Source organism: Heptranchias perlo, chromosome 37, assembly GCF_035084215.1.
Source record: "Heptranchias perlo isolate sHepPer1 chromosome 37, sHepPer1.hap1, whole genome shotgun sequence".
Lineage (NCBI taxonomy): Eukaryota > Metazoa > Chordata > Chondrichthyes > Hexanchiformes > Hexanchidae > Heptranchias > Heptranchias perlo.
Window position 1 is genome coordinate 1,267,615 of NC_090361.1, and position 24,419 is coordinate 1,292,033.

At 52.0% G+C, this 24,419-nt stretch overlaps 1 protein-coding gene across 5 annotated transcripts in view; it reads left to right on the forward strand.

Moving 5' to 3' along the window:
• pde4a (phosphodiesterase 4A, cAMP-specific) overlaps nt 1-24,419 on the forward strand; it is a 245,506-nt gene that overhangs the window by 195,797 nt on the left and 25,290 nt on the right. For 4 of the 5 annotated variants that reach the window (XM_067972902.1, XM_067972903.1, XM_067972901.1 and 1 more), the window contains exons 5-6: nt 402-445; nt 4,396-4,508. In XM_067972902.1, the coding sequence (XP_067829003.1) occupies nt 402-445; nt 4,396-4,508 (157 nt within the window). Of the gene's footprint in view, nt 1-401; nt 446-4,395; nt 4,509-23,546; nt 23,925-24,419 lie in introns of those variants that run through there. The other variant, XM_067972905.1, reaches the window with a different exon arrangement.

Consider the following 24,419-nt stretch of genomic DNA (forward strand, 5'->3'; position numbering starts at 1 on the left):
TGTACATCCTGTCTGTGTACTATCTGTGTACATCCTGTCTGTGTACTATCTGTGTATATGCTGTCTGTGTACTATCTGTGTATATCCTGTCTGTGTAATATCTGTGTATATCCTGTCTGTGTACTATCTGTGTATCCTGTCTGTGTACCATCTCTGTGTATCCTGTCTGTGTACCATCTCTGTGTATCGTGTCTGTGGACTATCTCTGTGTATCCTGTCTGTGTACCATCTCTGTGTATCGTGTCTGTGTACTATCTCTGTGTATCCTGTCTGTGTACTATCTGTGTATATCCTGTCTGTGTACTATCTGTGCATATCCTGTCTGTGTACTATCTCTGTGTGCTCACTTTGTACTCTGTGCCTCCAGTTGCATTAATTTGTTTTTTTCCATCTCTCCACAGGAGGTCTCCAGTGGGACCACAGCCAGCTCTGTGCACCCTGTCAGGTAATTAAACCACTTGTACATAGTGAAGGAACTAAACAGTTCATTGTAGCCGCTGTTAGATGGGGGGCCGGGGGAGGGGGGAGCAGCTCGTGTCCATTCGAACCCCAGCAAGTCAGGTGTGAACAGTGTCTGGTGTGAAACCCCTGGAGAGAAACTCCACAGCAACAGAAACCTGCAGAGGGTGGGAGACCCCCACCATTCACAGGGCAGGTGCAGCAAGGGGGAGATACAGAGGGAATGTGAGGGAAGGACAGTGAGGTGCAGTATAACTGTGTTTCCAGGTTCACGGCCTCACTCCCAGTCATTTCCTGACCACTGCACTGAGCTCGAGGAGTGAGTCCATCGGTCCTGTGGGAATGTCGAGGTGTTGTCACTGACGGCATTGGATGGGAAGAGTCTGTTGCCTGGAGCTCGCAAATCGCTCTGATCCACAGACTAATCGACTGGTTAGAAAGAGGAGAGGCTTTCTGTTGGTCTGTGTGGAGTCGAGAAACTCTCGGAGGAGCCCACCTCCAGACTGATCCAGGACGGTGTTATCAGTCTTGGCCGTTTCCCAAGGTGTCTTTTTGTTTAATTTAGGCCCGAGCGTTTTGCTGGGGGTGTGAGAGGAACGAGAGTCTCTTGAGCTGCTTCAGATCAAAACCCTGTCGTGGATCATATTTCAAAGTGCTTCAAGAACAAGGGAACTGACCCTCCTCCTCCCCCCCTCTCCCTCCCTGTCTCCCTGTCCCCCTCCCCCCCCTCCCCACACCTCCCCCCTCCTCTCCCCACCCCTCCCTCCTCCTCCCCTCCTCCCCGCTCTCCCTCCCTGTCCCCCCTCCCCCTCCCTGTCCCCCTCCCCCTCACCTCCCCTCCCCACCCCTCCCCCTCCCCTCCCCCTCACCTCCCCCTCCCCACCCCTCCCCCTCCCCTCTCCCCTCACCTCCCCCACCCCTCCCCCTCCCCTCCTCACTCCTCACCTCCCCCTCCCCACCCTTCCCCCTCCCCTCCCCTCCACATCCTTCACCTTACCCCCCTCCCCTCCCCTCTCCTCCCCTTCCCATCTCCCCTCCCTTCCCCATCCCTTCCCAACCCTCCCCTCCCCCCCCTCCCCCAGCTAACTTAGTTTATCCCAGATGAAATCCCGATCTGCTCTGCCACGAGAGTGGAAATGCTGTGAATGCCCAGCAGGTCAGGCAGCCAGTGTAACGAGTCAAGAGGGGTTAACGTTACAGACAGACACTGACCTCTCACCTTGGGGCTGACCTCTCACCTCAGGGCCTGCTGTGAACTGTAGCCCAGATTTTTGGGATGGATTTTTGAGTCTTCTCTTGGTTACAAAGGTTGAATGTGAAATGGGTTTGAGGCACGGACACCAGCCCCTTGTGGGCTTTGGGCACAAACTCAGCACTGAGTGAGAAACCTCGCTCAAAGAGGCTGCCGTGGGAAACGGAAAAATCGTCATTTCGATGAGCACATAATTGGAGCCAGGCCGGTCAGGGGTGATCTCAGGAGGCACAAAGTGGGGTGGAAATCTGGAACTCTCTCCCCAAGAGACTCTTGAGGCTGGGGGTTAATTGGAAATTTCAAGACTGAGAGCGATAGATTTTTGTTGGGTGAGGGTATCAAGGGAAAGGAGGGAAAGCAGGTAAATGGAGCAGAGGAATGATCTAAGAGAATGGCGGAACTGGATCGAGGGGCTGAATGGTCTCCTTCTGTTCCGATGCTCTGATCACTATCCAGTTGATCCTGCTGTTAGTACATGTGGGTTTTGGGTGAGAACAATGTCAGATTTAGTTGCGATTCCCCCCACAGTCGAATATCCTGCCAACACTCAATGCCTGGGCTCACACATGACAACTGGGCCCTTGGATGAAGGACTGGGAGCAGGGCAGCGCTCGCTGGAATTGAAATCTGCCAGAGGCTGAGTTGGGAAAAAACCAAAGTAAATATGCAGGATCTCTTGCTCAGGTCAGAAGCCACGGTGTGTCCTTGTGGTGTGTCGGGATCAAACAGGCCGAGGATGTCATTGTACAGAAGTCACTGTTTCATCAGTTATCCCCCTGCCTCCCACCACTTGCCCCCAAACAACTGACATACAGGAAGGCCAAGAAACAACTTCCTTACAACAGAATCCAAATACAGGACAGGCAGGCTGTGTCCAGCGTGTGTGAGGGAGCGTGCGTGCGTGTGCCCAGAGTGCGTGCGTGTGTGAGAGAGCATATGTGTGTCCAGCGTGTGTGAGGGAGCGTGTGTGAGGGAGCGTGCGTGTGTCCAGCATGTGTGAGAGAGCGTGCGTGTGTCCAGTGTGTGTGAGGGAGCGTGCGTGTGTCCAGTGTGTGTGAGGGAGCGTGCGTGTGTCCAGCGTGTGTGAAGGAGCGTGTGTGAGGGAGCGTGCGTGTGTCCAGCGTGTGTGAGGGAGCGTGTGTGAGGGAGCGTGCGTGTGTCCAGCGTGTGTGAAGGAGCGTGCGTGTGCCCAGAGTGCGTGCGTGTGTGAGGGAACGTGCGTGTGTCCAGCGTATGTGAGAGAGCGTGCGTGTGCCCAGAGTGCGTGCGTGTGTGAGGGAACGTGCGTGTGTCCAGCGTGTGTGAGAGAGCGTGCGTGTGCCCAGAGTGCATGCGTGTGTGAGGGAGCGTGCGTGTGTCCAGCGTGTGTGAGGGAGCGTGCGTGTGTGTGCCCAGAGTGCGTGCGTGTGTGAGGGAGCGTGCATGTGCCCAGAGTGCGTGCGTGTGTGAGGGAGCGTGCGTGTGTCCAGCGTGTGTGAGAGAGCGTGTGTGAGGGAGCGTGCGTGTGTCCAGCGTGTGTGAGAGAGCGTTTGTGAGGGAGTGTGCGTGTGTCCAGCGTGTGTGAGAGAGCGTGTGTGAGGGAGCGTGTGTCCAGCGCGTGTGAGGGAGCATGCGTGTGTCCAGCATGTGTGAGGGAGCGTGCGTGTGTCCAGCGTGTGTGAGGGAGCGTGTGTGAGGGAGCGTGCGTGCGTGTGCCCAGAGTGCGTGCGTGTGTGAGGGAGTGCGTGTGAGGGAGCGTGTATGTGTCCAGTGTGTGTGAGGGAGCATGTGTGAAGGAGCATGCGTGCGTGTGCCCAGAGTGCGTGCGTGTGTCCAGCGTGTGTGAGGGAGCGTGTGTGAGGGAGCGTGCGTGTGTCCAGCGTGTGTGAGGGAGCGTGCATGTGTCCAGAGTGCGTGCGTGTGTGAGGGAGCGTGCGTGTGTCCAGCGTGTGTGAGGGAGCGTGTATGAGGGAGCGTGCGTGTGTCCAGCATGTGTGAGAGAGCGTGCGTGTGCCCAGCGTGTGTGAGGGAGCGTGCGTGTGTCCAGCGTGTGTGAGGGAGCGTGCGTGCGCCCAGCGTGTGTGAGGGAGCGTGTGTGTGTCCAGCGTGTGTGAGGGAGCGTGTATGAGGGAGCGTGCGTGTGTCCAGCATGTGTGAGAGAGCGTGCGTGTGCCCAGCGTGTGTGAGGGAGCGTGCGTGTGTCCAGCGTGTGTGAGGGAGCGTGCGTGTGCCCAGCGTGTGTGAGGGAGCGTGTGTGTGTCCAGCGTGTGTGAGGGAGCGTGTATGAGGGAGCGTGCGTGTGTCCAGCATGTGTGAGAGAGCGTGCGTGTGCCCAGCGTGTGTGAGGGAGCGTGCGTGTGTCCAGCGTGTGTGAGGGAGCGTGCGTGTGCCCAGCGTGTGTGAGGGAGCGTGCGTGTGTCCAGCGTGTGTGAGGGAGTGTGCGTGCGTGTGCCCAGAGTGCGTGCGTGTGTGAGGGAGTGTGCGTGTGTCCAGCGTGTGTGAGGGAGCGTGCGTGTGTCCAGCGTGTGTGAGGGAGCGTGTGTGAGGGAGTGTGCGTGCGTGCGTGTGCCCAGCGTGTGTGTGAGCCTGTGGTGAAGGGGCAGTGTGCGCTGGCACCGGGCAGTGCGAGTATACCCACACCTCTCTCTAATGGGAGTGGCAGTGGATTGCCAGCTTTAACCATGTGTGCGACACTCTGTTTCCAGATGAGACTTACCAGCAACTGGCCAAGGAAACTCTGGAGGAGCTGGACTGGTGCCTGGACCAACTGGAGACAATCCAGACCTACCGGTCAGTCAGCGAGATGGCCTCGAACAAGGTAAGAGAGTGTGAGTGGGGGGTGTGAGCAAGGGGTGGGGGGATGTGAGTGGGGGCCAGGGAGTGTGAAAAGGGTGTGTGGGGTGTGAGCGAGGGGGTGGGGAGTGGAGGGTGGGTCCTGGGGGGTGAGTGAGCGGGTGGGGTTTGGGAGTGGGCCCTGGGGGGTGAGTGGGGGTAAGGCCTGGGGGCTGGGTGAGCGGGGATTGGGTTTGGGGTTTGGGGGGTGAGCGGGGATGGGGTTTGGGGGGTGAGCGGGGATGGGGTTTGGGGGGTGAGCGGGGATGGGGTTTGGGGTTTGGGGGGTGAGCGGGGATGGGGGGTGAGCGGGGTGGGGGGTGAGCGGGGATGGGGTTTGGGGTTTGGGGGGTGAGCGGGGATGGGGTTTGGGGGGGTGAGCGGGGATGGGGTTTGGGGTTTGGGGGGTGAGCGGGGATGGGGTTTGGGGTTTGGGGGTGAGCGGGGATGGGGTTTGGGGGGTGAGCGGGGATGGGGGGTGGGGGGGTGAGCGGGGTGGGGGGTGAGCGGGGATGGGGTTTGGGGTTTGGGGGTGAGCGGGGATGGGGTTTGGGGGGTGAGCGGGGATGGGGTTTGGGGGGTGAGCGGGGATGGGGTTTGGGGGGTGAGCGGGGATGGGGTTTGGGGGGTGAGCGGGGATGGGGTTTGGGGGGTGAGCGGGGATGGAGTTTGGGGGGTGAGCGGGGATGGGGTTTGGGGTTTGGGGGGTGAGCGGGGATGGGGGGTGAGCGGGGTGGGGGGTGAGCGGGGATGGGGGGTGGGGGCTGGGTGAGCGGGGATGGGGGGTGGGGGCTGGGTGAGCGGGGATGGGGGGTTGGGTGTGGAGAGTGGGTGCTACCTGCTGATGTTTTAATTGGCCGAATGGACATTTTTCTGCACTTTAACCCGGGTTGAAATGTTGGGGATGTTGTTCAGTGTTTTCCTGAGGTCAGTGTCCCTTCATTGAGGAGGCTCTGAGTCTTTCAGAGTTTGAGTGGGACAGGCTGGAAGGGTGAAGTGATGTGGACACTCTAGGACCAGGCAGAAGGTCCAGGTTTAGGGCTGGAGTGTGAGTGGCCAGGAGTGACCATCAGTGCAGCTCCTGTCGAGAGCTGCTGGGTCCAGGGGGGCCTCCTCTCGATGACTCTTCCTGAACAAGGGGAGACCCCAGTGTTTCCCGGTTCACACTCACCCAGAGGTTTACAGCTCTCAAACTCTTACAACTTCCTGACTTGTGCTGAATTTAGTACGATTTATTAGCAGTGATTGACGTGTGAGGTGCAAGATGGGATCTATACGATGCAGTACCACGAAATTTGGTCATTGAATTGTGTTGCTGCAGCTGAAGTGTTTCTGTAGGGTGAAACCCCTCTGGTTTAGAGCTGGACACTGTGTTTTTGGGTTGACTATCCAGTAACTTTCATAACTGAGAGCGGGCCGGTATAACTATAGTTAATGATCCCTGCAGCTGTGAGCAGGTCTGTCTCTGTCTGCTTTTGGACTGGGCAAAAGGTGGCCTTACATTCAGAGCAAAATAAGGTAGTCAGCTTTAACCCAGTCCAAAATCAGGTGTGAAACGGCATCATAAATCTCTGCACAAGTGAAATGGGGGCACTTAAACTCATAAATCTGCACTGTGGGGAGCAGGGGGGGCGGTGGGGAGCAGGGGCGATGATGGTGGGGAGCAGGGGGGGGGGGCGGTGGGGAGCAGGGACGGTGATGGTGGGGAGCAGGGACAGTGATGGTGGGGAGCAGGGGCGGTGATGGTGGGGAGCAGGGACGGTGATGGTGGGGAGCAGGGGCGGCGGTGATGGTGGGGAGCAGGGACGGTGATGGTGGGGAGCAGGGACGGTGATGGTGGGGAGCAGGGGCGGCGGTGATGGTGGGGAGCAGGGGCGGCGGTGGGGAGCAGGGACACTGTGGTGAGCGGGGGCGGTGGTGGTGAGCAGAGGCGGTGGTGGTGAGCGGGGGCAGTGGTGGTGAGCAGGGACACTGGTGAGCAGGGGCGGTGGTGGTGAGCAGAGGCGGTGGTGGTGAGCAGGGGCGATGGTGGTGACCAGGGGCGGTGGTGGTGAGCAGGGGCGGTGGTGGTGAGCAGGGACATTGTGGTGAGCAGGGACATTGTGGTGAGCAGGGGCGATGGTGGTGAGCAGGGGCGGTGGTGGTGAGCAGGGGCGGTGGTGATCTTTCACTGTTCCCACAAACAAGGGTAGTATTCCATCAGCCTGAGAACTAATCCCACTGCAACCCTTTGTTTGGAATGACGGCAGTTGTTTGTGGAGTGCAGGAGCACGTGTTAAACAGTACAAGTGACGGATTCTTTATCGAAAGGACGCTGGTTTTCAGTTTAAATATTCCTAGCTTTCTGCGGTTTGAATTCTTTAGCGGGCGAAGGAATGAACTCGATCCACAGATGTTTTTCACTTGTCGTATATGAGCACTGATTGAAACATTTATCCACACTTACTGTCGCTGTTTCAGAAGAAGACTTGTAGTTATCTTCAGCTCTTAGTTATGGCTCTCACATATAAAGTGTTACTTTCAGTGCAGCAACTGTTGTTCTGTGGGTAAATCCAGCAGCCACTGTGATCCCTCAGGATCCCACACACCGCAATACGATAAATGTCCAGTTTATCTGTTTTTGGTGGTGTTGGTTGAGAGAGGTGATTCGGGAATTCTAACCAATGGCTTTCATCCGATATCTATGCTCAGTTGAGGGAAAATGTTTTTTTTCTTACTGAACTTTGTGGTGATTGTTTACAACTGGGCACCTTCAGAGGGCAATAAGAGTCGACCACATGTTGCGGGACTGGAGTCACATGTGGGCCCAGACCGGGTAAAGACAGCAGGTCCCTTCCCTGAAGGACATCAGTGAATCGACAATCCGACATTTTGCATGCTCATTTTCCTGGTGCCAGCCCACAAATCACCAGAACTATTTAATTCAGTTCCAAGCACGCCATGGTGGACTTTAACCCCACGACCTCTGGGATACTGCTATTTATTCAGTATTTCTGATTGTCTCATGAACCCCTCACCCAGCTCACACAGGGGGTTTTAGTGAGCTGGAACACACTCCATTCAGACATCCAGGGGTCTGAGCGGCTAGAAAACATCCTCAGAATGAACAACGGGACGACGGTTTGTGTGTAACGCAGACTAGAGATCGGTTCCACTGCACCTACCCGCCGTCCCTTCACCGTCTCTGGGTCAAAATCCTGGAACTCCCTTCCTAACAGCACTGTGGGAGAACCTTCACCACACGGACTGCAGCGGTTCAAGAAGGCGGCTCACCACCACCTTCTCAAAGGCAATTAGGGATGGGCAATAAATGCCGGCCTCGCCAGCGACGCCCACATCCCGAAAATGAATATTAAAAAACACTGCCCTGGGAAGGTACATGGTAAAGCTCCTTCACCAGCAATGTATCTTAGCCTCAACCTCTGAAGAGATTATTCTTCTGTACTAGTCTCACATTTTCACATTCACCAGCCATCCTATCGCTTTTTTGAGGGAGACTTGCGATTTGTTGCGATTAGTGCTGAATTGGTTATATTTTTGTGTCATGGGCCCATGCTCCCTAGGAATTGGGCTGAGACTTCACATAGAACTCTAACACCAACAGACAAAGGATACTTTCATCTCATCAGTCTGAGCTGAACGCAGCTCCCAGACGTGGAAGGCTAGAGTCTAACCCAATGCACCATCCAGCAAGAATGTGAAGGGCTTAAAATCACATGATTTGGGTTGGGCTCTACCCTCAGCCTGTTTACGTTACAGTTTTCTAAATCACTCCAGTGAGACGAGGCCTAATTGGGTTTAAAGGGGGCTACATGTTCTTCAGGAGAAGGAATTCAGACAGGGCTACGGGGAAGGGGCAGGGGGAGTGGGACTAATTGGAAAGCTCTTTCAAAGAGCCGGAACAGGCATGATGGGCCGAATGGTCTCCTCCTGTGCTATAACACACTATGATACATTGAAGGCGTCTTTACAAACAGTGGGCAGGTCTGAGCCGGAGCATCGAGCAATCAGTGGCGAACACTGCCTGCTTCGACTTTCATCTTGTGTTCATTTACTTGAACTGAAAAAGTTGAGTTCGACACTGGTGATCCAATGAGGTGAAAATTAACCCTTTAACCATGAGCAAGTTTAACAAATTACACGAGAGCTGGCACCACGAAGAGGGGCACATGGGAATCAAATCACCGACCTCACCCCCCATACCTTGATTTAATCCCATACCTTGTTTATACCCATCCCCCATACCCTGTTTATACCCATCCCCCAGACCCTGTTTATACCCATCCCCATACCCTGTTTATACCCATCCCCCAGACCCTGTTTATACCCATCCCCCATACCCTGTTTATACCCATCCCCCAGACCCTGTTTATACCCATCCCCATACCCTGTTTATACCCATCCCCCATACCTTGATTTAATCCCATCCCCCATACCCTGTTTATACCCATCCCCCATACCTTGTTTATACCCATCCCCCATACCCTGTTTATACCCATCCCCCATACCTTGTTTATACCACACCCCCCATACCCTGTTTATACCCATCCCCCATACCTTGTTTATACCACACCCCCCATACCCTGTTTATACCCATCCCCCCATACCCTGTTTATACCCATCCCCCGACCCTGTTTATACCCATCCCCCATACCCTGTTTATACCCATCCCCCATACCCTGTTTATACCCATCCCCCCATACCCTGTTTATACCCATCCCCCATACCCTGTTTATACCCATCCCCCATACCCTGTTTATACCCATCCCCCATACCCTGTTTATACCCATCCCCCATACCCTGTTTATACCCCACCCCCAGTTGCCAGTGTTGCCTCTGCACTGAATGTGCTGCCCCGGCCAGTGCGTGTGTTGTAACAGCTCTGGATCATTGTCACTGAGCTTTGGGTCAAATTCGGTTTGTAATTGCAGTGTGCAATCACCCATTGTCTGAATCTGTAGCTGCCTGTCAGTGAGGAAGAGCTCACATTTCTACAGCGCCTTTCACAACCTCAGGACGCCCCAAAGTGCTTTACAGCCAATTAAGTAATTTTGAAGTGTCGTCACTGTTGTAATGTCGGAAACGTGGCAGCCAATTTGTGCACAGCAAGATCCCACAAACAGCAATGAGATAATGATCAGACAATCTGTTTTTAATGCTGTTGGTTGAGGGATAAATATTGGCCAGGACACCGGGGAGAATTCCCCTGCTCTTCTTCAAATAGTGCCATGGGATCTTTTACATCCACCTGAGAGGGCAGACGGAGCCTCGGTTTAAAGTCTCATCCAAAAGACGGCACTTCTGACAGTGCAGCACTCCCTCAGTACTGCACTGGAGTGTCAGCCCAGATTATAAGTTCAAGTCTCCTTGTACATGAAACACAAAAAGTCAACATACAGGTGCAGCAGGTAATCCAGAAGGCAAACAGAAAATTGGCCTTTATTTCTAGGGGGATGGAGTATAAAAGCAGGGAAGTCATGCTCCAACTGTACAGGGTGCTGGTGAGACCACAGCTGGAGTACTGCGTGCAGTTCTGGTGCCCTTATTTAAGGAAGGACATACTTGCATTGGAGGCAGTTCAGAGAAGGTTCACTAGGCTGATTGCAGGTATGGAAGGGTTGTCTTATGAGGAAAGAATGAACAGGTTGGGTCTATACTCATTGGAGTTTAGAAGAATGAGAGGAGATCTTATTGAAACATACAAGATTCTGAGGGGACTCGATAGGGTAGATGCTGAGAGGATGTTACCCCTCATGGGGGAATCTAAAACTAGGGGGCATAGTCTCAGAATAAAGGGTCACCCGTATAAGATGGAAATTAGGAGGAATTTCTTCTCCCAGAGGGTCGTGAATCTTTGGAATTCTTTACCTCAAAAAGCTATGGAGGCTGAGTCATTGAATACATTCAAGGCTGAGGTAGACAAATTTTTGATCAGAAAGGGAGTCAAAGGATATGGGGAAAAGGCGGGAAAGTGGAGTTGAGGTAAAAATCAGATCAGCCGTGATCTCATTGAATGGCAGAGTAGGCTCGAGGGGCCGAATGGCCTACTCCTGCTCCTATCTCTTATGGTCTTATGGTCTTAAGTGTCTGGAGTGGGACTTGAACCCACAACCTTCTGACTGTAAGGCGAGAGGGCAGTCCCTGCACCACCTCGCGCAGCCGCTCCTCCACTAATGTGCCGGGCACTCCATCACCGTGGACTCATGCCCCTACCTTGCATTTCATTTCCCTTCATTGTTGTCTGTCACTGAATCCCCCCCCCCGTCCTTCACCATTGGCCAAGGCTGCTAATGGGCGGAGAGGCCTTTAGAAATTCTCCAAAGGTTTTTAACATTGCAGTCACCCTATTATGATGCTCCCCTTTAATTGTCCCCATCCCTTTAACTTTCACTTGCACACAATTTTCCGCTCCCACCACTACATTGCCCAGATCCACTTCTGGTGCTAACGAGCTGATCCAGGAAAACTGGGCACAAACAGCGCACTCAAACCCAGCCACCGCCATTAGGGACTGTGATTGAAGAGGGGGGGCTAGGATAAAGAGATTAAGGTAGATAGAGAGAGAAGAGAGAGAGAGATGGATAGATAGATAGAAATAGATAGATAGAGAGCCTTTCCACCATCTACAAGGCACAAGTCAGGAGTGTGATGGAATACTCTCCACTTGCCTGGATGAGTGCAGCTCCAACAACACTCAAGAAGCTCGACATCATCCAGGACAAAGCAGCCCGCTTGATTGGCACCCTATCCACCACCCTAAACATTCACACCCTTCACCACCGGCGCACAGTGGCTGCAGTGTGTACCATCCACAGGATGCACTGCAGCAACTCGCCAAGGCTTCTTCAACAGCACCTCCCAAACCCGCGACCTCTACCACCTAGAAGGACAAGAGCAGCAGGCGCATGGGAACATCACCACCTGCACGTTCCCCTCCAGGTCACACACCATCCCGACTTGGAAATATATCGCCGTTCCTTCATCGTCGCTGGGTCAAAATCCTGGAACTCCCTTCCTAACAGCACTGTGGGAGAACCTTCACCACACGGACTGCAGCGGTTCAAGAAGGCGGCTCACCACCACCTTCTCAAGGGCAATTAGGGATGGGCAATAAATGCCGGCCTCGCCAGCGACGCCCACATCCCATGAACGAATAAAAAAAGAGAGATAGGGAGAGAGAGAGATAGGGAGAGAGATAGAGAGACAGATGGAGAGAGAGATAGACCGAGAGAGGAGAGTGAGATAGGCATGAGGTTGAGAGAGAGATAGAGAGATAGAGACAGAGAATGGATAGATAAATAGATAGAAAGACAGAGAAAGAGAGAGATAGGCAGACAGAGAGGAGAGAGATAGACAGATGAGATCGAGAGAGAGATAGATAGAGATAGACAGAGAATAGATAGATAAATAGATAGACAGATAGATAGATAGATAGTGAGTGAGTGAGAGAGGGATGGAGCAAGAGATAGATGATACAGAACAAGAGATAAGATAAATTTTATGTATATATATACACACAGAGAGATCAGACAGACAATAACAGAGATTAATTTGCAGCAGGGAATTGGCTGGGACTGCCCCTTTAATGCTATTATGCCCCTCCCTCTCTGTTTGGTTGTAATTTCAGTGGGGTAATAAGAGAGAAAATCTGGGGTTATTGGAGTTCAGCAGTGGTTAGTTGTGCCAGCCTGCGTGTGCCCCCTGGTGTAGTGCTGCACACCTCCCTCCCTCCCTCCCGCCCCCTTTTTACATCACTGACTGCAGTGAGGATACAGGAGCAGCTGACAGACGCTGTCTATGCTGGACTGCCATAGGAGGAGAGACTGTAAACAGTGTGCATTCCAGACATCAAGGAGAGAGAGAGAGGCCGGGGTATCAGTGAAAGGCCTCGAGGACAGGGAATGAAGATCAGTGAGGTTGAGGCACTGTGACTCCTGTGTCATTACAGAGCTGCTGACTGTGGTACCCAGAGAGAGAGAGAGAGGCTCCATTTTACGATGCTTTTTCCCTGGATTTATTGTGACAAGCTTTGTGCTTCACCTTGCTGAGTGCTCGAGAATTTATATGTTGTCAGGTTTTGTTTGAACACAACTGGTGTAGAAGATGTGAGAGGGGAGAGCCTGATCCTTTATCTCCTCTCCACCAACTGCGGTGTACTGTGGGTAGTCAGAGCCTGCAGTGCAGGGGAGACATCTTGTCACCGGCTGCTGCAGGCTTTGGCCTACACTGAGCAGAACCCTCTCCTGGCCTGCCCTTGCCCCGTGAAGTACCTGGCGTCACCAGATAAAGGTGACAGAGTAGGAGCAGCGGCACGTGCCCCACAGACCAGGAGCCGGTATCACGAGGAAAACATGCCAGAGATACAGCTGTCAGCTAAGGTCACTCCCGATTCCAAGGAGATGCCAAGTACACTGGATGTGATCTGAAAGCTCGGAGCCTTCACTCTCCCTCGTACGTGCTCGTGGGACGACTGGAGAAGCTCTGTGGTGAACGGGCCTTGGACTAGTTACTACAGAGCTCCCCAACGGTGCAGGTGTTTAACCAGAGATTGCCTCTGACTGCTGGACAGGCAGACTTATAAATTCCACAGGAGCTCCAGTGCCTGTCAGAAGATGCCACTGGTTGACTTTTTTTGTGAGACGTGCTCTAAGCCCTGGCTGGTGGCCTGGTGGGATCAGGTAGGAATCTGCTTCTCTACTTATTCCATTCCCCCCTTACCTCATCCCCGTTTCTCTCGATTTCAAGGACCGTTGCCTGTGTGCAGCCTCCGTCTGTCACAGGGTGGGTGAGCAAGTCGCAGACTTTTCCATGACTTTGTGATTATAATGCGTCCCCCTCCTGCCAACTGATTAAAACTTGTCAGGAGTGTGTGTGCTGGACCTGAGCTTGTGGTAGGACTGTACTCAGACCCATTCGCTATCCGGGATCGTGAAACTATTTTGTTTTTAATTGTGAGGTTGCTGCAAATGGCAGGTGCTCCCTTTATCCCGTTATTGTCACAGAGTTCACAAGCCTTCCTGGACTTCTGTCTCTGTTAACCCTTCCCCACCCCGAAGCCAAGGAGACGCAAGGTGTGGGGAGGGGGGGCTCACAGAAACTGGGAAATGGAAAGACAAACTTCACAGCTCTACCTCAGCACTGAAACATTTTTATCATTTCCACTGACTGATTGGAAATCTCAGCACTGATATCCTGCTGGTCTGGTGGTAGATCCAGCTGTTCATTGTGGGAGTGACCAGTAAACCCGTCTGCTAGGGGCAAGCCGGACGGTCAGTGGGTGGCCGCACTGCCGTGTGTGGTACTGAGTTCAACAAACCAGAAAGGTGCAGCTTCCCACCCACCACCATCCCCCAGACTGAGATGAGTTCACTCTCCCGAGTGCAGTGGCCCCTCAGTTAGGGAAGGGATTACACTCCTGTGAAGCGCCTTGGGACATTTTACTACGTTAAAGGCGCTATATAAATGCAAGTTGTTGTTGCTATGCAGCATGTGTGGGGGTTGCATGAGGACAGGATCAGGCTCGAATGTGATGCCCCCTGTGGTCCAATAGCCTACCAGCACTCAATGTCTGAACTCATGTATGAAGCATGGCCACTAGTGAGGGCCGAGAGCTGGTGCCCAGAGCAAGACTCACTGCTTTCAGGAGACGAGGAAAAGAAGGTCAAAAGTAACATATATACCTACAAGAATGTAAAAGTTTTGAGATGTCTTTCATGATTCAAGTGTCACACTTTGTCACACATGCAGATTTCTATAAATATTTTTTTTGATCATGAAAGCCAGTCATTTCCTGCTGGTTCCTCTGACCTTTGATTGACCTCTGGATCTGCCCATGAGCAGTTAGCCTCTCATTCAAAGAATTGCAAAGAGGAGGCCATTCAGCCCATTGTGCCTGTGCCAGCTCTTTGAAAGAGCTATCTAATTCGTCCCGCTCCCCTGCTCTTTCCTCATAGCTCTGTGAATTTTTTCCTCCTTCAAGTATTTATCCAATTCCCTTTTGAAAGTTATTATTGAATCTGCTTCCACCGCCCTTTCAGGCAGTGCATTCCAGATCAGAACAACTCGCTGTGTAAAAAACATTCTCCTCATCTCCCCTCTGGGTCTTTCACCAATTATCTTAAATCTGTGTCCTCTGGTTACCGACCCTCCTGCCACTGGAAACAGTTTCTCCTTATTTACTCTATCAAAACCCCTCATAATTTTGAAACCCTTTATAGTTGATGTCAGGATGCACAGAAATTCGACCTTGTGGGCTCACAAGGACTCGGCAGTTTACACATAACTGCTTCTTAGACACAGATTAATACATTGTTTGTTACACGGTGTCACACTGCCATCCTTAAACAAGATGTGGAGATGCCGGTGATGGACTGGGGTTGGCAATTGTAAACAATTTTACAACACCAAGTTATAGTCCAACAATTTTATTTGAAATTCACAAGCTTTCGGAGGCTTCCTCCTTCCTCAGGTGAATGTGGAAATGAAATCTTCGAACCCTTCGCATTTATAAATCACAGAACAATACCTGGTGATTACAGATAGTCTTTCCAACTGCCCGTTGCCAAGGCAATCACAGTGTGCAGACAGAGAGGTGTTACCTACATGGCCACCGAATATACAAACAACCAAAAAAAAACAGAGAGAGAAGCAGAAACATAGAAACATCCGGAAGGAAGAGAAAGACAGAAAATGACCCATTATATTAAAAACAGATAACTTTTGTTCGCTGGTGGGGTTACGTGTAGCGTGACATGAACCCAAGATCCCGGTTGAGGCCGTCCTCATGGGTGCGGAACTTGGCTATCAATTTCTGCTCGACGATTTTGCGTTGTCGTGTGTCTCGAAGGCCGCCTTGGAGTACACTTACCCGAAGGTCGGTGGCTGAATGTCCTTGACTTCTGAAGTCCACACAACCCTGCCACAGTAACCTCTGCAAGACATGCCAGATCATCGACACAGATACCACCATCACACGAGAGGACACCACCCACCAGGTACATGGTTCATACTCCTGTGACTCGGCCAACGTTGTCTACCTCATACGTTGCAGGAAAGGATGCCCCAGTGCATGGTACATTGGTGAGACCATGTAGACGCTGCGACAACGGATGAACGGACACCGCGCAACAATCGCCAGACAGGAGGGTTCCTTCCCAGTCGGGGAACACTTCAGCAGTCAAGGACATTCAGCCACCGACCTTCGGGTAAGCGTACTCCAAGGCGGCCTTCGAGACACACGACAACGCAAAATCGTCGAGCAGAAATTGATAGCCAAGTTCCGCACCCATGAGGACGACCTCAACCGGGATCTTGGGTTCATGTCACGCTACACGCACGTAACCCCACCAGCGAACAAAAGTTATCTGTTTTTAATATAACGGGTCATTTTCTGTCTTTCTCTTCCTTCCGGATGTTTCTATGTTTCTGCCTTTCTCTCTCTCTGTTTTTTTTTTGGTTGTTTGTATATTCGGTGGCCATGTAGGTAACACCTCTCTGTCTGCACACTGTGATTGCCTTGGCAACGGGCAGTTGGAAAGACTATCTGTAATCACCAGGTATTGTTCTGTGATTTATAAATGCGAAGGGTTCGAGGATTTCATTTCCACGTTCACCTGAGGAAGGAGGAAGCCTCCGAAAGCTTGTGAATTTCAAATAAAATTGTTGGACTATAACTTGGTGTTGTAAAATTGTTTACAATCCTTAAACAAGCCACTCTCCAACTTACTGTCAGCCTCTCCACCCAGCCCCACTCACTAGTTCACACTGAGATCTGAACGTGGTTTAACAAAGTATCATCTGACATCAGTGTACGGCCCTGAATAGTGATCAGGAGCAGGATCCTGTCCCCCCCCGCCTAACCCGAGTGCTCCATTCATACTGAGAGCAGAGATAGAGCCTGGGACCTTGTGTAAAGCTCATCACAGCAGGCAGGGCATCCATGCATTGAGGCACTGTGGTTGGGAGGGGGCAGCCAATCTATCTCCAGCCAGAGACAGTTTCCCCCGGCTGGAGAGTCTAGAACTAGGGGGCCTGGTCTCAGGATAAGGGGTCGGCCATTTAAGACTGAGATGAGGAGGAATTTCTTCACTCAGAGGGTTGTGAATCTTTGGAATTCTCTACCCCAGAGGGCTGTGGATGCTGAGTCATTGAGTATATTCAGATAGATTTTTGGACTCTAGGGGAATTAAGGGTTATAGGGATTGGGCGGGAAAGTGGAGTTGAGGTCGAAGATCAGCCATGATCTGATTGAATGGCGGGACGGACTCGAGGGGCCGAATGGCCGACTCCTGCTCCTATTTCTTATATTCTTATCTTGCCTTCTAAAGGCCGGACTATACCAGTGAGAGATCATGCCAACACCCCAGCTAGAGCATTTACCCACTGAGCCACCTACGGATCTCCAGATGCTGACCAGTCACCTCGGGCCTGGGTTGATAGCCCCAGACACAGAAGTCTGTGGCCTTTCTCTGTACCTTAGTCCATTGGTTCTCAGTCCATTCCACAGTGAGCATGAGGTCAGTGTGTTCACCACTTGGTGTAATGTGAAGGGGGTGATCTGCTTTGAATTTGACCCAAGATGTACCTGACCTGGAAGTGCTTGAACTGGTCACCAGGGCCCCCTTACCTGCGCCTTCTGTCCATATATTACTACAGAGGATGTAGAAGAGATTTACTAGAATGGTTCCAGGGATGAGGGACTTTAGTTATGTGGATAGATTGGAGAAGCTGGGGTTGTTCTCCTTGGAGCAGAGAAGGTTAACAGGAGATCGGATAGAGATGTTCAAAATCATGAAGGGTTTAGATAAAATAAATAAAGAGAAACTGTTCCCATTGGTGGAAGGGTCAAGAATCAGAGGACATAGATTTAAGGTGATTGGCAAAAGAACCAAAGGTGACATGAGGAAAAACTTATTTACCCAGCGAGTGGTTAGGATCTGGAATGCACTGCCCGAGGGGGTGGTGGAGGCAGATTCAATCAAGGCCTTCAAAAGGGAACTGCATAAGTACTTAAAGGGAAAGAATTTGCAGGGCTAAAGGGAAAGAGCGGGGGAGTGGGACTAACTGGATTGCTCTTACAAAGAGCCGGCACGGGCTCGATGGAACAAATGGCCTCCTTCTGTGCTGTAACAATTCAATGATTCCAAATCTTAACTTTCACTTTCAGACATGATTACCAAGTCTGAGGTAAGTGGGAAAATTTCAAAATGCAAAATCTCATGGAATATTCTTTCACAAAAATATTTTCATAGTTTTAGAAGAGTAAGAAGTGAACTGTTACCATGGCAACAGCTGTCATCCTTCAAAATGAGGAGTAACTCCAGATTAGTACATTTTCCAGTGTTGTAGCGGGTCATACAGTACCAGACAGGAGTGAATCGTTCCCTTTTACCCACTGTGTACTGTACAATGTACAGGAGCTGACACTGAGACACACACGGGCCGTACAGTCCCAGACAGGAGTGAATCGTTCCCTTTTACCCACTGTGTACTGTACAATGTACAGGAGCTGACACTGAGACACACACGGGCCGTACAGTACCAGACAGGAGTGGATCGTTCCCTTTTACCCACTGTGTACTGTACAATGTACAGGAGCTGACACTGAGACACACACAGGCCGTACAGTACCAGAAAGGAGTGAATCGTTCCCTTTTACCCACTGTGTACTGTACAATGTACAGGAGCTGACACTGAGACACACACGGGCCGTACAGTACCAGACAGGAGTGGATTGTTCCCTTTTACCCACTGTGTACTGTACAATGTACAGGAGCTGACACTGAGACACACACGGGCCGTACAGTACCAGACAGGAGTGAATCGTTCCCTTTTACCCACTGTGTACTGTACAATGTACAGGAGCTGACACTGACACACACACGGGCCGTACAGTCCCAGACAGGAGTGAATCGTTCCCTTTTACCCACTGTGTACTGTACAATGTACAGGAGCTGACACTGAGACACACACGGGCCGTACAGTCCCAGACAGGAGTGAATCGTTCCCTTTTACCCACTGTGTACTGTACAATGTACAGGAGCTGACACTGAGACACACACGGGCCGTACAGTACCAGACAGGAGTGGATCGTTCCCTTTTACCCACTGTGTACTGTACAATGTACAGGAGCTGACACTGAGACACACACGGGCCGTACAGTACCAGACAGGAGTGAATCGTTCCCTTTTACCCACTGTGTACTGTACAATGTACAGGAGCTGACACTGAGACACACACGGGCCGTACAGTACCAGACAGGAGTGAATCGTTCCCTTTTACCCACTGTGTACTGTACAATGTACAGGAGCTGACACTGAGACACACACGGGCCGTACAGTACCAGACAGGAGTGAATCGTTCCCTTTTACCCACTGTATAACCAGTTTTTGCTGGTGAAAGAGTTAACCCATTTCCCTCGCTGACTCTCTGGGGTATTAGTGACGTAGAATGGTTTTTTTTTAAGATCTGTTTACGTATTTAAAAAATTAATTTGGCAGTTGGTGATAAATATCTTTGGACAAACTCTGCATTTTCCACTAGTTTATGGAAAATTATTGGCAGCTCAGCGTGGGAGAGACAGAGCCGGAGTTTGAGGAAGGGGGAAGAGATAAGATTGGGAATGAGGGAAAGAGAGCGTGTGAGCCAGGGACAGAATGGGATAGAGGGGAGAGGGAAAGAGTATAACCTCGGCCATAATCCCAAATTCCTAGAACTTCCTTTAATGGAACTTTGGGAATACCAAATCAATGGTTTCCAGCGCTCTCCACAAAGTCCACTTGTCCACGCTGATTCCAACCCCCTCCCTGGCTTCGCACTGAGGTTTAACAAGACTGTGCAACCTTGGCGCTCTGTTTAATGCTGATCTTTACTTCAAACACCACCTTCGCTCCATCACTGAGACCACTGATATCCATCTCCACAACCGAGCTCCCATCCACCCCAAACCTAATCCCCATCACCACTGAACCCCTCACCCAGGCATTTGTCACCTCCAGACTCAATTAGCGTGATACTCTCCTTACTGACTTCCTTTTTCCATTCTGTGGGATAGCTCCGAATGATGATACAGCCGGTCAATGCTGTACCCAAGTCTGGTCTTGTTGGCAGGGATCCTTTAGGGAGAGCCTGACTGTGTAGTGAGGAGCTCGGGGGCTGTGTTACTGCTCACTGTAGCAGTGCTGGGATCTCCAGGAGCTGCTACTGCACCGGGGACCATACCTCGGCCCGAGGACTTGTGGATGCAGTTTCCATGGAGGTTCTGCAGTTGCTATAGCAATTTTTCCCTTGCCTCCATTGGCTGTGAGGATTGGCCAAGCCTGCCTCGACAGCACAGGGGGAGCCATGTAGAAGTTTAAGGCAGCGCAAAAAGACCATAAAAAATGCTGTTTCCATCCTCACGACCTATAGTTCAACTGCAATAACGTGGGGCATCGAGAGCTGCTTCACACTGTGCACCTACTGTCTGCATATAGAAGGGATGGAAGTGGGATTTAAAGGGGCCGATTCTAACCTGGCCATGAAAGCTCGGTAATGATTCGTAAGGTTTTTTTGCCATTGTTTCTCACAGTGTTTCAAACTTTCAGATTCAAAAGTCTTTTCACTGTCACCATTCCAGGGATTTCCTGGTCAACTGGCAGATCATTTAGTTTCAGTGATCAACCCCCATAAATCAGCAGAGAGGAGAACAGCAACTGCAGGCCACACCAACTCTGACCAAAGGCCATCGTCCGCACCGACACTGACCGATGGCCATCGTCCGCACCGACACTGACCGATGGCCATCGTCCGCACCGACACTGACCGATGGCCATCGTCCGCACCGACTCTGACCGATGGCCATCGTCCGCACCGACTCTGACCGATGGCCATCATCCGCACCGACACTGACCGATGGCCATCGTTCACACCGAGTCTGACCAATGGCCACAATACAATACAGTGGGGTAAAGGTGTAATAAACTCCTTATTCTGTACTGAACACGGGGACAGTGTAATCAGGAGTAAAGTTATAATATATTCCTCAGTATATCCCTCAGCTCTGATGCTCCCAGGTTTGACCAGATGTGTCTGACCCTGATTACAACACATTGCGGCTCCAAGTTGAGATTTTTCAATGTTGAGTCCGTGAGGAAAGTGATTGTGTCTGAATTCCACAGGCCCTCGATTCTCTATTTCTCTTTTCCCGCTGCCTTAAAGCAAAACATTGGCAATAACTCCAGTTGGCACAGTCTGTGAGAACATGACGTAGGATTTTACACTCTTCAGTTTGCCTCCTACCCGCCCTGAGGGCACTGACTGTCCCTCTGACACTGGGCATCCTCCGGTACATCACTCAAGTGAGAAACCTCCATACGTTGGTTCATGGAGGGGACAACCTGGACAGTGATCTTACTCCTTATCATATTAAAGGGACCTCAGAGGGTTTAGAGACCACCCCTCCCCCCACAGAATACCCCTCCCCTACAGAATACCCCTCCCCCACAGAATACTCCCTCCACAAGGTTTAGGGGACTCCACTCCCCCCAGGGTTCAGGGAACACCCCCTCCCCAGGGATTAGGGGACAGCCCCTCCCCAGAGTTTAGGGAACACCCCCTCCCCAGGGATTAGGGACAGCCCCTCCCCAGGGATTAGGGGACAGCCTATAATATAAAATGTTGGACTATAACCTGGTGTTGTAAGATTCGGGGCATTCACGGTATTGACAAAAACATTTTAAAAAACACTTATAACAGGCAGCTGCTTTCATTGCTGAGCACACTGAGACCCATTTCTCACTTCCCCAAGCACATCCTGTACCCTCCCTGCGATGTTGTTTTACAGCAGAGTTGCCTGATGCGTGGGAAAGGCTGGAATTCCCAGGTTTATTCCAGTCTGTGCCGAGTTGGCTGATCTCAGTAGGAGTGTTATAGTTGGTTTCAGGACCGGCCAGGGAGAGGGGAGTCAGCCCATGCATGTGGCTCTCGGGTGAGAACGGGATCAGGCTCGGCTGGAATGCTCTCCAGGTTATTTAGCCATGGTATGCATCATACCCAAGCCTGCCCCTGTCCTCACCAAGCATCCAGACATGAAGGATGACCATTGGGTGGGGTATCGAGAGTGGCCTCCAGGAGTGAGGACTCAGTACACTCCTCACTGCAGTGGAAATGTCAGTGATCTGCCCCATGGGAAGCATGGGTGGGTCATTCTGCACCTCCCAGCACAGATTATGGGAACACCAAAAAAAATGTTAAAGACTCACATTTATAAAGCGCCTTTCATGATCTCAGGACGTCTCAAAACACTTTACAGCCAATGAAGTGTAGTCACTGTTGTAATGTAGGTAATACAGCAGCCAAATTGCACACAGCAAGATCCCACAAACGCAATGCATTAAATGACCAGATATTCTGTTTTAGGTGTTGGTTGAGGGACCAATATTGCCCAGGACACTGGGGAGAACTCCCCTGCTCTTCTTTGAATAGTATCATGGGATCTTTTACATCCATCAGAGAGGGCCTCGGTTTAATGCCTCATCCGAAAGATAGCACCTCCGACAGTGCAGCACTCCCTCGGTACTGACCCTCCGACAGTGCTGCACTTCCTCAGTACTGCCCCTCCGACAGTGCAGCGCTCCCTCAGTACTGACCCTCCGACAGTGCAGCGCTCCCTCAGTACTGACCCTCCGACAGTGCAGCGCTCCCTCAGTACTGACCCTCCGACAGTGCAGCGCTCCCTCAGTACTGACCCTCCGACAATGCAGCGCTCCCTCAGTACTGACCCTCCGACAGGGCAGCGCTCCCTCAGTACTGACCCTCCGACAGTGCGGCGCTCCCTCAGTACTGACCCTCTGACTGTGTAACACTCCCTCAGTACTGACCCTCTGACTGTATGGCACTCCCTCAGTACTGACCCTCCAACTGTGCAGCGCTCCCTCAGTACTGACCCTCCGACTGTGTAGCGCTCCCTCAGTACTGACCCTCCAACAGTGCGGCGCTCCCTCAGTACTGACCGTGTAACACTCCCTCACTACTGACCCTCTGATTGTGTAGCGCTCCCTCAGTACTGCCCCGCTGACTGTGTAGCACTCCCTCAGTACTGACCCTCCGACTGTGCAGTGCTCCCTCAGTACTGACCGTCTCACTGTGCAGCACTCCCTCAGTACTGCCCCTCTGACTGTGTAGCACTCCCTCAGTACTGACCCTCTGACTGTGCAGCACTCCCTCAGTACTGCCCCTCTGACTGTGTAGCACTCCCTCAGTACTGACCCTCCGACTGTGCAGCACTCCCTCAGTACTGACCCTCTGACTGTGTAGCACTCCCTCAGTACTGACCAGCACTCACCCTCTGACTGTGCAGCACTCCCTCAGTACTGACCCTCTGACTGTGCATCACTCCCTCAGTACTGACCCTCCGACTGTGCAGCACTCCCTCAGTACTGACCCTCTGACTTTGTTGCGCTCCCTCAGTCCTGACTCTCTGACTGTGCAGTACTCCCTCAGTACTGACCCTCTGACTGTGTTGCGCTCCCTCAGTACTGACCCTCTGACTGTGCATCACTCCCTCAGTACTGACCCTCCGACTGTGCAGCGCTCCCTCAGTACTGACCCTCCTACAGTGCAGCGCTCCCTCAGTACTGACCCTCCTACAGTGCAGCGCTCCCTCAGTACTGACCCTCCTACAGTACAGCGCTCCCTCAGTACTGACCCTCCTACAGTGCAGCACTCCCTCAGTACTGACCCTCCCTCAGTACTGCACTGGGAGTGTTGGCCTGGATTTTGTGCTCAAATGTCTGGAGTACGATTTGAACCCACATCCCTCTGATCCAGAGGCGGGAGTGCGACTCACTGAGCCTAGAATTTGTGTGCTTCATTGCTGGGGTACACGGAGCATTGCTGCTTTCACAGGGTTAATACTCTGCTTCCTAAAGGATTGACGGCTGGGAGAGAGGAGGGAGCCAGCAGGCTGACTGTCCAACCTGACATCTTCTATACTTGGCTCCGTCCCCAGAGAGTGAGGAGAGAGGAGATGCTGGGAACGCTCTGATTGGAAGGGATTACTTGCCCTAGTAGCCGAGTGGTGAGCAGACTGTTTGTTTCCTCTCTGGTGCTCAGTAATTCCTGTACTTCACCAGTACAAAGAGGCTGACGGACAGCGAGGGAGAAACGGGATCGAGGTTCACATTCAGTTTCAGGCTCTGGTTCCAGTTTCAGCACATCCAGAATCGAGAGTGTTGGAGGAGCCTGTTTTTCAGATTTCGGGTGAATTGGTCATTTGATCTCCTTCCTCTGACCGTGCGCTGAGTGCTGGCTCGCGGTGTTAGTGCCTCCAGCACTTTCTGACTATTTGGCCTGAAATCAAAGCTCCTCAAACACAGCCACCATGCCTGACTATCTCTTCTCAGTGTCCTGGAGTTACATTAAGGTAAGAACTAATCATCAAGTCCTGTCAGGCCATCACTTCCTGGGACAAAGGAGGGCAGGAGATTGGTTAACACGTTCAGAGCTGCATAGAATTCAAGTAAAAAAAACTATAAGTAAAATAAAAAAGAAAGAAAAATAAATCCAGGCCGAAACTCTCAGTGCAATACCGAGGGAGGGTCAGTACCGAGGGAGGGTCAGTACTGTCGGAGGGTCAGTACTGTCGGAGGGTCAGTACCGAGGGAGGGTCAGTACCGAGGGAGGGTCAGTACTGTCGGAGGGTCAGTACTGACGGAAGGTCAGTACCGAGGGAGGGTCAGTACTGTCGGAGGGTCAGTACTGTCAGAGGGTCAGTACTGTCGGAGGGTCAGTACCGAGGGAGGGTCAGTACCGAGGGAGAGTCCGCACTGAGGGAGAGTCAGTACTGTCAGAGGGTCAGTACTGTCGGATGGTCAGTACTGACGGAAAGTCAGTACCGAGGGAGGTTCAGTACAGAGGG